Source organism: Anser anser (genome assembly GCF_964211835.1).
Source record: "Anser anser genome assembly, chromosome: Z".
Taxonomy (NCBI): domain Eukaryota; kingdom Metazoa; phylum Chordata; class Aves; order Anseriformes; family Anatidae; genus Anser; species Anser anser.
Window position 1 is genome coordinate 74,826,690 of NC_139723.1, and position 13,722 is coordinate 74,840,411.

General features: G+C 38.9%; 1 protein-coding gene across 7 annotated transcripts in view; it reads right to left on the reverse strand.

Moving 5' to 3' along the window:
* The window catches only part of NIPBL (NIPBL cohesin loading factor), a 168,541-nt gene that overhangs the window by 84,923 nt on the left and 69,896 nt on the right, over window positions 1-13,722 (reverse strand). For all 7 annotated transcript variants that reach the window (XM_083818455.1, XM_083818452.1, XM_083818454.1 and 4 more), the window contains exons 5-8: window positions 12,757-12,856; window positions 11,006-11,157; window positions 9,368-9,528; window positions 283-376 (exon numbers count right to left, since the gene is read on the reverse strand). In XM_083818455.1, the coding sequence (XP_083674581.1) occupies window positions 283-376; window positions 9,368-9,528; window positions 11,006-11,157; window positions 12,757-12,856 (507 nt within the window). The remainder of the gene's footprint in view (window positions 1-282; window positions 377-9,367; window positions 9,529-11,005; window positions 11,158-12,756; window positions 12,857-13,722) is intronic.

Here is a 13,722-nt window from a genome sequence, read left to right on the forward strand (position 1 = left end):
ACCATTCTTATAAACAATTTAGTCTTCCTATTGGAAAGGATTTAAAATCCTTCTGTCCTCCATTAATTTGAACTACTTTTTGAAGTATCATTAGTCAACTTTCAGACCTTCAGAAATTTCTGCTGGATCAGGGCTCAAAATAATTTTGTTACTGAAATCTACTGACATACTCTCTAGTACTATTTGAAAACAGAAGTCAGAAGGACTAACTAAATACCTCTTTAAACTCTCTGTTCCTTCAAAGTGGGAAAAATACATTGATATATATGACTGCTAGACTACCTTTAGGGGTTCCATCACTTCCAGCTGGAGAGCAGACTGACTGTGGTGACCTCAAGGAAAAAGATGCAGCATTCCTTATTGAAGGATCGCCATCCTAAAGTGACAATGATAAAAATTAACATTATGAACATGAACATTTCATAAAATAAAGTCTGAAATTAGTACATACACTGATAAAATGGGTTCGATGAAAAATCATACAACAAATATTAGAAAAATATTTATTTATATAAAAATCTTTATCATTTTGACTGCTATGCAGGCAATGTTCCAGAGCACAAGTGTCCTAAGAATGTATCACCTGAATATGCACACAAAAATAAATTTATGTACATATCTTTTAGCTGAAGTAATCGCTTTTGGCTGACATTAAGATTCCATTTACAAATTTTTTGTTACAAGCACTTGAAATAAAAGGCTAATAAGCAGAAGGATGAACTCTATATAATAAAAACAACTGATACTGAGCATAAAAAGTATATTTTTAAAACAAACTGAACATCTTCTCTACTTAGCCTACCCTTAAAGCTTATCTTGAATACCATCGTACTTTTACATTTAAGCAAACTTTGTATTTACCCTCTCCAGGATACATACATCAGGACTGAACAAAATCTGTAGCATGCCCATTGCAGCAGGTGAGATAGTCATGTGTATGTCACAACTTAAGTAATTTTATCAAGTGATTTGCCTTCCTTAAGAGTTAGACAGGAAACAACTTGATGGCAATTCAGAGAAATTTCCCAACAGAGCAAAAATAAGTTCTAGTGTATTTTCAGTTTTGCACAAAACAACTTGCTTTAATGGAATTCCTAATTTCTAACAAATTTCACAATATATACCAATTACAATGTAAGGATGTTCATTCTCTAACTTTAAGAATGTAAATGTGACTTTTTTCCTCACACTACCTTAAAATAAAATATGAAAGCCCCTATTCAGATTCCTATTTTAATAATTTTTTTTTCAGTCTATTTCATGGTGCCCTCTGCTGGTCAAGAGCATACTAACTCAGTCAAGGACCTTACTACATTTAAAATTTTATAGAACAGTGTTTAAAAAACAATCCTAACACTATGAAATAATGTCTACAGAACATTTTGGGGAAGAACAAGTTAACAACCCTTATATCTATGAAGAGACCATTTCCGCAATTATTAACAAATTGCAAAAAGTCTATTTTTTAGAGTAAAGTCATGCAAAGTCATTCCAAAGTGGTTTGTTAATATTTTTCCTAATAAAATTCTGATTCTTGGTTATTTCAGTAGCTAATATGTAATGTGGCTCATATTGAGGTACCTATGCAGACACACGTAGTTCTTTCCTATAACTTTTTTTTTCTTCACTTTTTTTCTACCCTGAATTCTCTGCCCTAAATACTTTTTATCTTTACGACCATTTTCAACTTAATTAATTGAATGTTATAAGGCTCAACTGTAATTAAGTTTCTACAAGTTTCTATGAAAAAGTTAGCAGCAGGCAGTAAGCCAGAAAGCTAAACTGTCATTTGAAGGAGACAGAAGCCTGCATAGACAGTCAACCACACACTCCCTTTGGCAATGGTCAAACAGCCAATTTTCCTATGCTTAGCAGCAGACTAGACACCATACATGTTACATCTTGTGAAGGCATAGTTCTCACTGCTTAGAGCAAAGGAATGAGTTTGAAATTTATGGATTGAAGGTGCTTATAGAGCATATAATATGAATCAGCAAGAAACCAAATTTCATTAGTTTCACCGAAAACACTTCCATTAGATTTTTTTTGCCCCCACAGCAAACTGAATCTAAAACTCATGCTGTACTATTAAACTTATTTTTGCAACACTGCTTGCAAAAAGAGTTGTTTCCTCACATGAAGAAAGCCTCATGTGCAAAGGAATCTAATATTCAGATTCAACACAATAAAAAGAATTACACCTTAAACTTACATGTGTGTGATTGCTAGTAAAAATGATTTCATATCCTGGCATGTGAATTACTGATTTACTTACAACTTTAAAAAAATAGCTTATTAACTCTTTAGTGTATATATTTTTATTAAGACAGGAAAGGCCCTCTACCCATAATCACCAAGGACATGGGCAAAGACATCTTTCATCAGGTTAACTAAATATATTAAGTAGGTAGATAACCTTCCAGGTACAAATGGCATTCCTTTTCTAGCTGATAACTTTTCAGAAGCACTCATTTGCTTTTTCATAGTTCAGAGTTTCATCAAATGGTAAAATGTAAGTACAAACTTACATTTGAGGGATGCTCTGAAGTTTTGCAAAGAATGGTCCTTAAATTGAGTTTATGTGCAATGAACTTCAGGGGTCTATTTCCTGATTCTGTATACATCATGTATTGCAAATACACAACATCCTGTAACTATTCACAATTTTTAATGTAATAAATTCCTTAAAGTAAAGGATTATTAAAGCTATTAATATGTAGGATTTAATAATCCTCATTCGAAACTGTATCTATACCAAAGATCACAATGCTTCTGAAAAGGCTGCAACATCATGATTAAACTTATTATTCATACATAGATGCAAAACTTTAATTACTCCAAATTCTTCAAACTGTTTTCTATATTATAGCTACTAAAATCATCTTTTAAAAGTACAATTACAAATAAAAGTGCAAGTTTATACTTTTTACTAGTCACAGATCATTCTGAGTTGCAAGGGACCCACGATGATCATCAAGTCCAACTCCTGATTCCACACAAGGCAACCTAAGAGTTAAGCCATATATCTAAAAGCACTGCCCAAATGTTTCTTGAACACCAACAGGCTTGAGGCCATGACCCTGGGGGGCCTGTTTCAGTGCCTGACCACCCTCACAGTGAAAAACTTCTTAATATCCAATCTGAACTTCCCCTGGCACAGCTCTAAGCTATCCCCTCGCATTCTACCGCTGGTCATCAGAAAGAAGAGATCAGCACCTCCCTCTCCCCTCCTGCTCATGAGGATGTTGTAGACAGCAGTGAGGTCACCCCTCAATCTCCTCTAAGCTGAACCAAATATCTTCAGCTGTTCCTGGTAAATTGTGACCTCTAGTCCTTTCCCCACCTTTATTCCCCTCCTTTAGCACATTCTAATAGCTGTACATCATCATTATATTGTGGAGCCCAAAACTGCACGCATTACTCAGGGTGAAGCCACACCAGTGCTGAGTTCAACAGGGCAACCATTTCTTTTGACTGTCTATGAATAGTGTGCTTAATGTACCTCAGGAGATAGTTGGCCCTTTTGGCCACCAGGGCACATTGCTGACTTATATGGAGCTTACTATCAACCAAATCCCCTAGATTCCTTTCTGCAGGACTGCACTACAGTCACTTGTCCCGCAGTCTATATGTACATCCAGGATTACACTGTTCCAAGTGCAGAATCTGGCATTTGCTCTTGTTAAGTTTCATACAGTTGGTGATTGACCTGTGCTCTAATCTATAAAGATCTCTCTGCAAAGCCTATCTACCCCTAAGGGAATTAATGGCTCCTCCCAATTTAGTATCATCTGCACACTTAGTTGGTGTGCACTCAACTCCTTTGTCTAGGTTATTGATAAAAACATTGAAGAGAACTGGCCCTAAAATTGAGCCCTGGGGAGCACCGCTTACTGACTTGCCACCAGCCTGATGTTCCCACGTTTACTACTTCTCTTGGAGCTTGACCCTTCTGCCAGTTGCTCACCCATTCTATTGTTTATACAATGTCTAGCTGTATACTGGATGCTTTGTCCAGAAGGATATTGTGAGAGACAGCATCAAAGGCTTTGCTAAAATCCCCCCCCAAAACCATATCCACTACTTTCCCTTTGTCAACTAAGTGGGTAACCTTGTCATAAAAGGATGATTTTCCCTTCACGAACCCATGCTGCTTTTGACCGATCGTCTTTCAGGTGTTTTTCAATAACTCCCAGAATAATCTTTTCCATAATTTTACTACACACCAAAATGAGACTGACAGGTCCGTAACTATCAGGGTCTTCTTTCTTGCCCTTCTGGAAAATTGGAGTAGCATAAGCAAGCTTCCAGCCAACTGGAACCTCTCCAGATTCCAAAGACCATTGATAAAAAACTGAGAGAGGCCTTACAGTAACATCGTCCAACTGTTTCAGTACCCTGAGATGAGTTCCATCCAGCCCCATAAGACCTATGTGCATTCTGTCACAGCAGCAAATCCCACACTAGTTCAACACCATCTGGGAGCTTATCACTCTCACAGCCACAGTCCTCCAACCCAGGACTCCAGATATCTTAGGACCAATTGTTGGTGTTAAACACAGAGGAAAAGAAGACATTAAATGTCAATGTCTTCATCCCTATTTGCAGGTGTGACCAACAATCAAGTAGTGGACCAATGTTTTCTTTCAGTCTTCCTTTTGCTGTTAACATATCTTAAAAAGCCTTTGTTGTTGTTGTTGTTGTCATCCACTAAAATACTGGGCAGTTTCAACTCAGCTTTGGCTGTATGAGCTTTCTCCCTACAACGGCAAACAACATCTCTGTACTCCTCTGGCTTAGGCTGACCTTGCTTCCCAAGTCTATACAAATTCTTTCAATTTCTTTTACACCTAGGTTCTTAACGGAGATCCCTCAACAGCCAAGCTGTCCTTCTACCCCACTCGTCTTTCAATACATTGGAATTACCTGCTTCTGCACTCTTAAAAAATGGCTCTTAAAAAGTGACTACCATTTATGGACCCCAGTTCCCTCCAAAGCTGATTGCCAGGAGACCTTATTAACCAGTTCCTTGAGATTAAAGTCTCCTTTCCCAGATTCCAGTGTGCCTAAAAGTTTTTCTTGTACCAGCAGAGATTTTAAACTCAACCATTCCATGATTTCTGTGGCAAAAACGGACGCCGATCATCACTTCATCCACAAGACTGTATCTATTTACAAACAACAGATCTAGGAAGGCACCCTTCCTTCCTAGTCACCTCCCTTAGTACCTGTATCTAAAAGTCATCTTCTATGTGCTTCAGAAATTCACAAGACCTGTTTGTGTCTGCTTTATGATAGTCTCAATTAACATCTAGGAAATTGAAGTCACCCATAATGACAGGGGCAACTGATGTAAATATTTCCCTTAATTCTTTATAGAATACTAGATCAGTGTTATCATCCTGGTTGAGTGATCTATAGACTCACACATCTGCTTTATTAGCTTTTCTCCTAAATCCTAAACCCCAGAGGCTCTCAACTGTGTCATCCAAACAGCAAGCACTGTACAGTCCAACCCCACCTTTATATACAGAACTACCCTTCCATCTTGACTACACTGCTTCTCTCTCCTAAGAACCTACAACCATCCATCACAGTGTTCCAGTCATAGGACATTTCCAACCAAGTCACAGAATAATGAATGGTTTGGGTTGGAAGGGACACTTAAGGATCATCTTGTTACAACCCCCCTGCCATGAGCAGGGACACCTCCCATCCGATCAGGTTGCTCAAAGCCCCATATCCAACATGGCCTTGAGCATTTCCAGGGATGAGCAGCCTGTTCCAGTGCCTCACTACCCTTCCTCATAGGAATGAATTTCTTCCTTATACCTAATCTATCCTCTTTTAGTTTAAAGCCATGACCCCTTGTCCTCTCACTAAAAGCCCTTGTAAAAAGTCCCTCCCCAGCTTTTCTGTAGGCCCCTTTACATACTGGAAGGCTGCTATAAGATCATGCCGGTGTCTTCTCTTCTCCAGGCTGAACACCCCCAACTCCTCAGCCTGTCTTTGTAGGAGAGGTGCTCCAGCCTTCTGATCATCTTCATGGCCTGCCTCTGGTCTTGCTCCATCAGGTCCATGTTCTTCTTATGTTGGGGGCCACAGGGCTGAACACAGGACTCCAGATAGGATCTTATGAGAACAGAGCAGAGAGGGAAAATCCCCTCGCTCACCCTCCTGCCCACACTGCTTTTGATGTAGTCCAGGATATTGTTGGCTTTCTGGGCTGCAAGCAGACATTGCTGGCTCATGTTGAGCTGCTCACCAATCAACACCCCCGGGTCCTCCTCAGGGCTGCTCTCAATAAAGAACACAGATAGCTGGGGAGTCTCACTTGTGCCAGTAATGTCATAGCTCTGAGACAGAGCCAAAGCTTCTAGTTCCTCTTTATTCCTCATACTGTGTGCATTGGTATACAAGTGTTTCAAATGTGCTCCAACGTACTTGGTACATTGTGGAGCAGACTGAAGGTTCTCATCAGCACACTGCCCCACATTGTCATGCCATCCCATAGTTTATCACTAGCAAGCTTGACTTCATCCCTTTTCCCCCTTCAAACCTTCTTTAAAGCTCTTTCAAACCAGCCCCACTAACTGATCAGCAGAAATACTTTTTCCCCTTTGAGGATGGAGAATCCTGTTAAGCCTCAGGAAGAATGGTGTTGCATAGACCATCCCAATATCAAAACCCCCAAAATTCTACCGGTGACATGAGCGTTGGAGTCAGGTATTGATAAGCTGTATCCACCTTTTCCTTTTAATATCGTTCCCTACATCTAGAAGGATGGAGAAAAATAATACCTGTGTTTCTCATTCCTTCACCAATCTACCCAGTGCCCTGAAGTCCCTTTTGATTGCTCCTGGACTCCTCATTACAACTTTGTCACTACCAACATGGAAAAAGCAAGACCAGGTAACAATCTGAGGGCTGTACCAGGCTAGAAAGTTTCCAGGGAATGACCTTAACCTAAGCCCCAGAGAGTCAGCAAACTTCCCTAAAAGACAGATCTAGATGGCAGACTGGACCCTCTGCTCCCCTCAGGAAGTCACCTATGGCAATAACCCACTCTTTTTTTCTTTATGGTGATGGTCATGATGCAGGGGATTAGCTGATCTGACCTTGGTGACTCCTCTAGCACAGATGGGTCATCAACCACCTCATCATATTCCTGAACTTCCAATTCCAGAGCCTCACAGATGTGTATATGGGCACCTGGGAAGCCAAGGTAGACAAGGAGGAATTTCTCACATTGCCCTAAGCACAGACTTGTTTCCATTCACCTCCATCTGTCATCACTGCCTTCTGCCTGGTGGAGAGGCCACAGGCCTTGTCGTCTGCTATGCATGGTTGACATTTCTGTTCCAGTGATGACAGACTGAAGTTCCACCAATTTCTTTCTCAGACTCCTGGATACTCCTCAACCTGTCCACCTCCTCCCAAAACTCAGCTGAGCAGTTCTTCTGCCAGGGCACACCTTCCCCAGGTATTCTTGCTACTGCCCTCAGACACCAGTAGAAACCTCAGGCACACACTGCAACACACACTGTGGCCTGGATGGCTGCGTGTTCCCTTGGGAGTTCTGTCTGGACAGCCGCATCAGTCCCAGTGGGTGCTAATATTGGAGGGTACAAAGAAGACATAGCTTGGAGTGGTCATCCTTGTTTCAGCTCCCTGGGAAGGGATTATGACAGTGGACCAAGGGTGTCAGGAATGAAGAAACACTCTTGGACACCCACCAGGTATCTTGCAAGCATCACACTCCTCCCAGCACGTAGCAGCTACTGGTATGTGCCTCACCTGGTTTGAACCAGCAGGGGAAGCAACTGGCAGTGCCCAGCTCTCACCTGCCTCTCTCTTGAGATCTGCTGCCTGCCAGACAGTCCCTCCTCACACACAGCATGAGGGTGCTGAGGCCCAGAAACCCCCTCAGAACCACCACCACCACCCCAAATGCCTTGCAAACCTCACCTTCTTCTCAGCAGGTGGCAGCTGCTGAGAAACTTACTGCTTTTTTACCTTTAGCATTTCACCAATTAAACTGAACAATGATGGTATGTTTCATGTTTTCACAGCCTGTAAATTCTGAATGAGTTTCATTTCTAAGTTCTCTTAAACTTGGATGAGGCTGCATTATTTGAATGACAAATTAGTGAACATTTTTAAATATCTTGAAATGTAAACACTAAAATAAATTATCCTAATAAGTTTTCCAAAAATTTTGTCTTAAAAGCAAAATTCTGTTGATAGTGTACCTTTAACACAGTTAGGGAATATATGCATACTTAATACCAAGAACAGCTTCCTATTTATAAGAATTTGCACTGCTGAAACAAGGACTGGGGAAAAAAACATCTGAAATTGTGTATTATGATAAATTCCTTCAATACAAAATTATTTTGTTTCAAATACTACTTCCTAGCTAATAATTTTATTCAGCATAATAAATCTGTTTAAAATAAAATAAAGTCTAATAAAACTAGTGACCCCCTCAGAGTTACCCACAGTTTTTGTAAGCTAAAGAAAACACTTTAAGGGGGGGCTATTTGCCACTAACTTTTGATGAAGCTTTTTAACTACTGCTATGCCTACTGTTGTAGGCATCATTGTGACCACACTGTTAAGACAGATGCTCAAAAACTTAAGTGCTTTCCCCTTAAGAGATGATAAGGGATTGTGTCAAGCTTGTAAAGAAGAACACCCCATGAAGCTTCATCTGCAGGATGAGATTCTCATTCAGATGAAAATTAATCAATAGTTTAAAAAACAACAACAAAAACTGTGGGAGAAGTTCGCATTCAAGATTTCTAAAAGAATTTCTGCTGCAAGAACTATAGTCACTAAGGGAAAATTTCTTTAAAAGAAACCAGACCACCATAAAACACACGTAGACCAGTAAGAAAAAATGTCCATAGGAACTCTTGCCGTTAGCAACACTACAATGCTACCAACACATTGTTCAAATACGTCAAATCTAATTGAGAATTACAGGGGTTTTCAGAGAGACAAATCAACTATGCACCTATCTAGAATCCAGTATTATTTGCATCAATATATTGATGTAGAGTAAATGTAGCAACATTCTACCGTTTCTTTAATTTTTTTTATGTGATAAACTCGCATATATAAAAGATAACTTACTTTCATAATTTCAACAGAATTAATGTTAAAAACTGTTCTAAAGGAAACAGGTATCTTCCAAATAAAATAAAGCCTCACATGTTGAAGTTGCACAGTTGACCAGACATGTCTGAAACTTAACAATGTTTTCAGCGGTTTTATACATCAACAACAGCACAGTAAAATATCTGACTCTTAAAGCAGATTAACACATTTGCTTTATCAAAATAAATCAATTTAGGGAACATACATCACTGCTTAGTCTGTGCACCATCTGTAGGTAGTCTTCATTTGAGCCATGTCTAGAATTATCAGCATGATGATTAGCTGAATTTCCAGACAACTGACTTGAAACTTTATTTTCATGGAGATTCCTCATCCCAGCTGTGACAATGGGACTGGACACTGAGGCTGAAATATAAAAAATGTAAATAATTATACTGATACATGCATACTCTCATTAACTCTTAAAGGTTTCACAAAAAAGCAACATAATTGTGGATATTAGTGAGTTGGATACAAGAGGTCTGGAATCTGAACAAGAATAATTTTTACTTGATTTAATCCTTTTGCCATAAATACCTTGAATAAAATCAAATACCTAAGATCTGAATTTTCAAGAGGACTCAAAATCTAAATTCCATGTACAATTAGTCAGGCTCTCTCCACATCTATCCTAATTACTGTTAGTATCAGTTTCTCAAAGACTATAACAAACTTTATTTTCTTCTATATAATTTGTATTCAGTACCTTTAGTATACGAAACTTCCAAGGTATTCATGAGACATGCAACACTGCATACAGAACAGTGATATTCGTATATACACACGCATATATATATGTAAATATTCCAAGCACACTACTAAACTTTAAAACAGATTATTTAGAAGAATCTAATGAGAATTCTACTTAACAACAACAACAAAAAAAGACTAGATATTTAACAGTGTTCATGCTGTTCAAGATTGTATTTAGAAAAGGGAAGAACACAGAAATCCATTTATTCTGAAGGTCATCTTTGACAGTTACTGTATACCCTGAGCATAATTCTAGCCAACTTAGTATTAGTCTAGTCTATATTACAAAGTTTTGGTAAGGCTAGATAAGCTGGCAGCAAAACTTAATTACACTGGCACAAATGAGGTTTTTGCTAGTACAGATAAATGATGGCTATAGCTATCAAATTTTTTTTTTGGTTTGTTCTGATTTTCTGTTGTCACACATACATGATAACTACGCAAAATAGCTGTACATAGGGGAGCAATGTCTCCAGATATGTTTTAGTTTTTTTTCTTCCTTTTTTTTTTTTTGAATATACTGTAACTCTTAAAGGAGACTGATTGGTGACCTCATTGCAGTCTACAGCTTTCTCATGAGGGGGATCAGAGGTGCAGGCACTGATCTCTTCTCTCTGCTGACCAGCAACAGGACCCGAGGGAATGGCATTAAAGCTGTGACATGGGAGGTTCATGCTGGATACCAGGAAAAGGTTCCGCACCAGGAGGGTGGTCGGGCACTGGAACAGGCTGCCCTGGTAAGCTGTCACAGCACCGAGCCTGCTGGAGTCCAAGAACTGTTTGGACAATGTTCTCAGACATATGGTTTGATTTTTGTGTGGTCCTGTGTGGAGCCAGGAGTTGGACTTGGTGATCCTTGTGGCGCCCTTCCAAATCAGGATATTCTACGACTCTATGATACTCCACACAGTTAGGGTAACAAAGCTATATTAAAAAACAAACAAACAAACAAAACCACAACAAACCTCTATCAACGCAAAGATTTGAATTAAGCATGTGACTCCTTCACAGAGATTAAAAGCCATGAAAGATGCACATGAAGGTAAAACTGACGTGATATAGTAGAATATAACAAACATCACATACTTACCTTGCTGCAACTGAGGATGTGGTGTATAAGTTGGAGGATGTGAATATGGCATGTATCCTGCAGGACTTTGAGGAGCATATGGACTAGGCACTGGACTGTTCTGTTGTGCCAAAAATCTGTTACCAGAGCTTGTCTGTGGTGGCACAAACCGGCTAAAAATAAAAGTTGAAAAGTTTTTAGAAGTTGTAAAAGCAAATTTAGACAATCTTATTATTCCTTTTGAAATATTATACCTCTGGAACATTATAAATTCTGGAAAAGACATAAAATTCTGAAGCAATCAAGAACCCCCTTCAAAAGTAGCATTTAATTCTACCAATGCCTTCCCAACTTCAGTTGCTACTTATGAGCCACAGCTTAGGTATTGTATTAGTAAAAGGAAAGAAAAGAATAAAAAGCATTCAGAAGATCTCCACCTAGTGAAAGGAAACAACAACGTAAGTTATAAATATTTACTAAAATAAGGTATGCTATTCCCAAAAGTTAGTTCCACCTTAGTAGAAGGTTGAATGAAAATGACAGCTCAGGTTTAATTATCAAATAACAACAAGCTTGCTAGGATTAACAAGGAGCCATCTATGTGATTTTTCCAGTACGATTTCAGAAGAACTGTATCTAACATGACAATAATGCCAAGATATAGGAATGCAATGGGCAGATACATAGAACCTGACAGAAAGTCCACTGAACACAACTTATGCTTTCATCGCCTTTATCTTCAACTGATCTTAAAGATAGGATACCATAAAAATCCAGCAGGCTTGTGACAATAATGTATGTTACAACTTACATACTTTCTTGTATCAGTTTTTAAAATAAAAATAGAATAAATACATGTTCTGAATTCTAAGATAGCACTTATGAAGGTAAGTTTCCACAGAAGGAAACAGCAAAATATTAAAAGCAAGGATTTTGCAAGGATTTTGAGAAGACATAGCACATTGTAATATTCACAATTCATAAAACCTTCTTCAATATCAATTTTAGATATAAAACTAAAAGTAAAAACAAAACACCACTCTTGACAGTGTTGTGAGTCTTGTACAAAGTGTTTTATTTGCCAAAACAATTATTACACTAACTTGAAATGAAATGTGAAATAAAAGTTTATTTTAATAATGATGTCTAATAACTGCAGATTAAATCTATTAACACCCAGTAATGGGACTAAAACTCAGTTTTTAGTCTAGAGTACTTTATTATGTTCATAGAGACCTAGATTATAGGTACATCCTACTGGCTAAAGTTTGAAAAAGAAGTTGAAAGTAGAAGAGGAAAATGTTGGCCAAGCTACTGGGCCTGCCCTCCTATGTGTGGCCTTTTGTGTAACTGTTAAAGCAGCACTCCATGCTTTAACAAGTCTTCTTTCCCACCCTCCTGTCACACTAGTACATAAGAGACACATACCCATACATGCCAATCTGCCACAGAGAACAACTAGAGGGGTGGGAGGAGGCAGATGGACAGCTTACGCAGGTAAGAAAGTCTGCCAAAATTATGAGGAGAGTATGGAATCATGACCTCTCTTTATAATACAAACATTATTTAACTGGCAAAAAAAAAGCAAGTAAGTGCTATATTTGACTTCTACAGCAGTAGAAACTCACCCTGCTGTCAGACAAATGCAAGATTTATCTTGATCCTGATCTTCTTACTTCCACTCACATACTTGCAACAAGAATTGACTGTCATCGTAGAAAGCATTTGAATTTTGCTGCCCCTCCCTCTCCCCATTTAAAACATTGCATTACCTGGAAGGACTATGTGAGATAGTGGTTTGTTGATAATTGGAAGATGCAGGACTACCACGCATGGAATTCTGAGAAATACTAAACTGCGACATCATAATCCCTATTAAAAAGAAGAAATCAGTGTTACTTTATATGCATTTCCTATTTAATCAAATAAGTCTCTCATATCAGAAATGATTATACACAAAGAGATTGGTAATTTTGTGAGTAGATGTTAATATCTTTAACTGTTAGAAAAAAATAAAAAGTCTAAAGATGTCTGTTTTACACCGTGATACAGAAAAGCACTCCCTAAAGCAGTGTTAATTCAGTTATAAATTTCAACAAGGCTTTATTCCTCTTAAGTTTTTTAAGCTTCCTAAGGCAAACCTGTGTCCTGGTTCCAGTTAGGACAGAGTTAAGTAGCTCATAGTAGCTGGTAGGGTGCTATGTTTTGGATTAGGATGAGAAGAGCGCTGATAACATGCTGATGTTTTAATTGTTGCAGAGCAGTGTTTACACCAGGCCAAGGACTTTTCGGCTTCTTGCTCTGTCCTGCCAGCGAGCAGGCTGGGGGTGCAGCAGGAGCTGGGAGGGGACAGACCCAGGACAGCTGACCCAAACTGGCCAAAGGGGTATTCCATACCATCTGACGTCATGCTAAACAATATATAGGGGTGGCTGGCCGGGGTGGGGGGGGCCGGCTGCTCGGGAATAGGCTGGGCATCGGTCAGCGGGTGGTGAGCAATTGCATTGTGCATCACTTGTTTTCTTACACATTATTATTGTTAATACTATTACCATTATCACTATTATTATTATTATTGTTATTATTATTTTCCTGTCTTAATAAACTGTCTTTATCTCAACTCACAGGCTTCACTTTCCCGTTTCTCTCCCCCCATCCCAGAGAGGGAGGGGGGAGGGTGAGCGAACGGCTGTGTGGTGTTTAGCTGCCAGCCGGGTTAAACCACAACAACCTGCTAG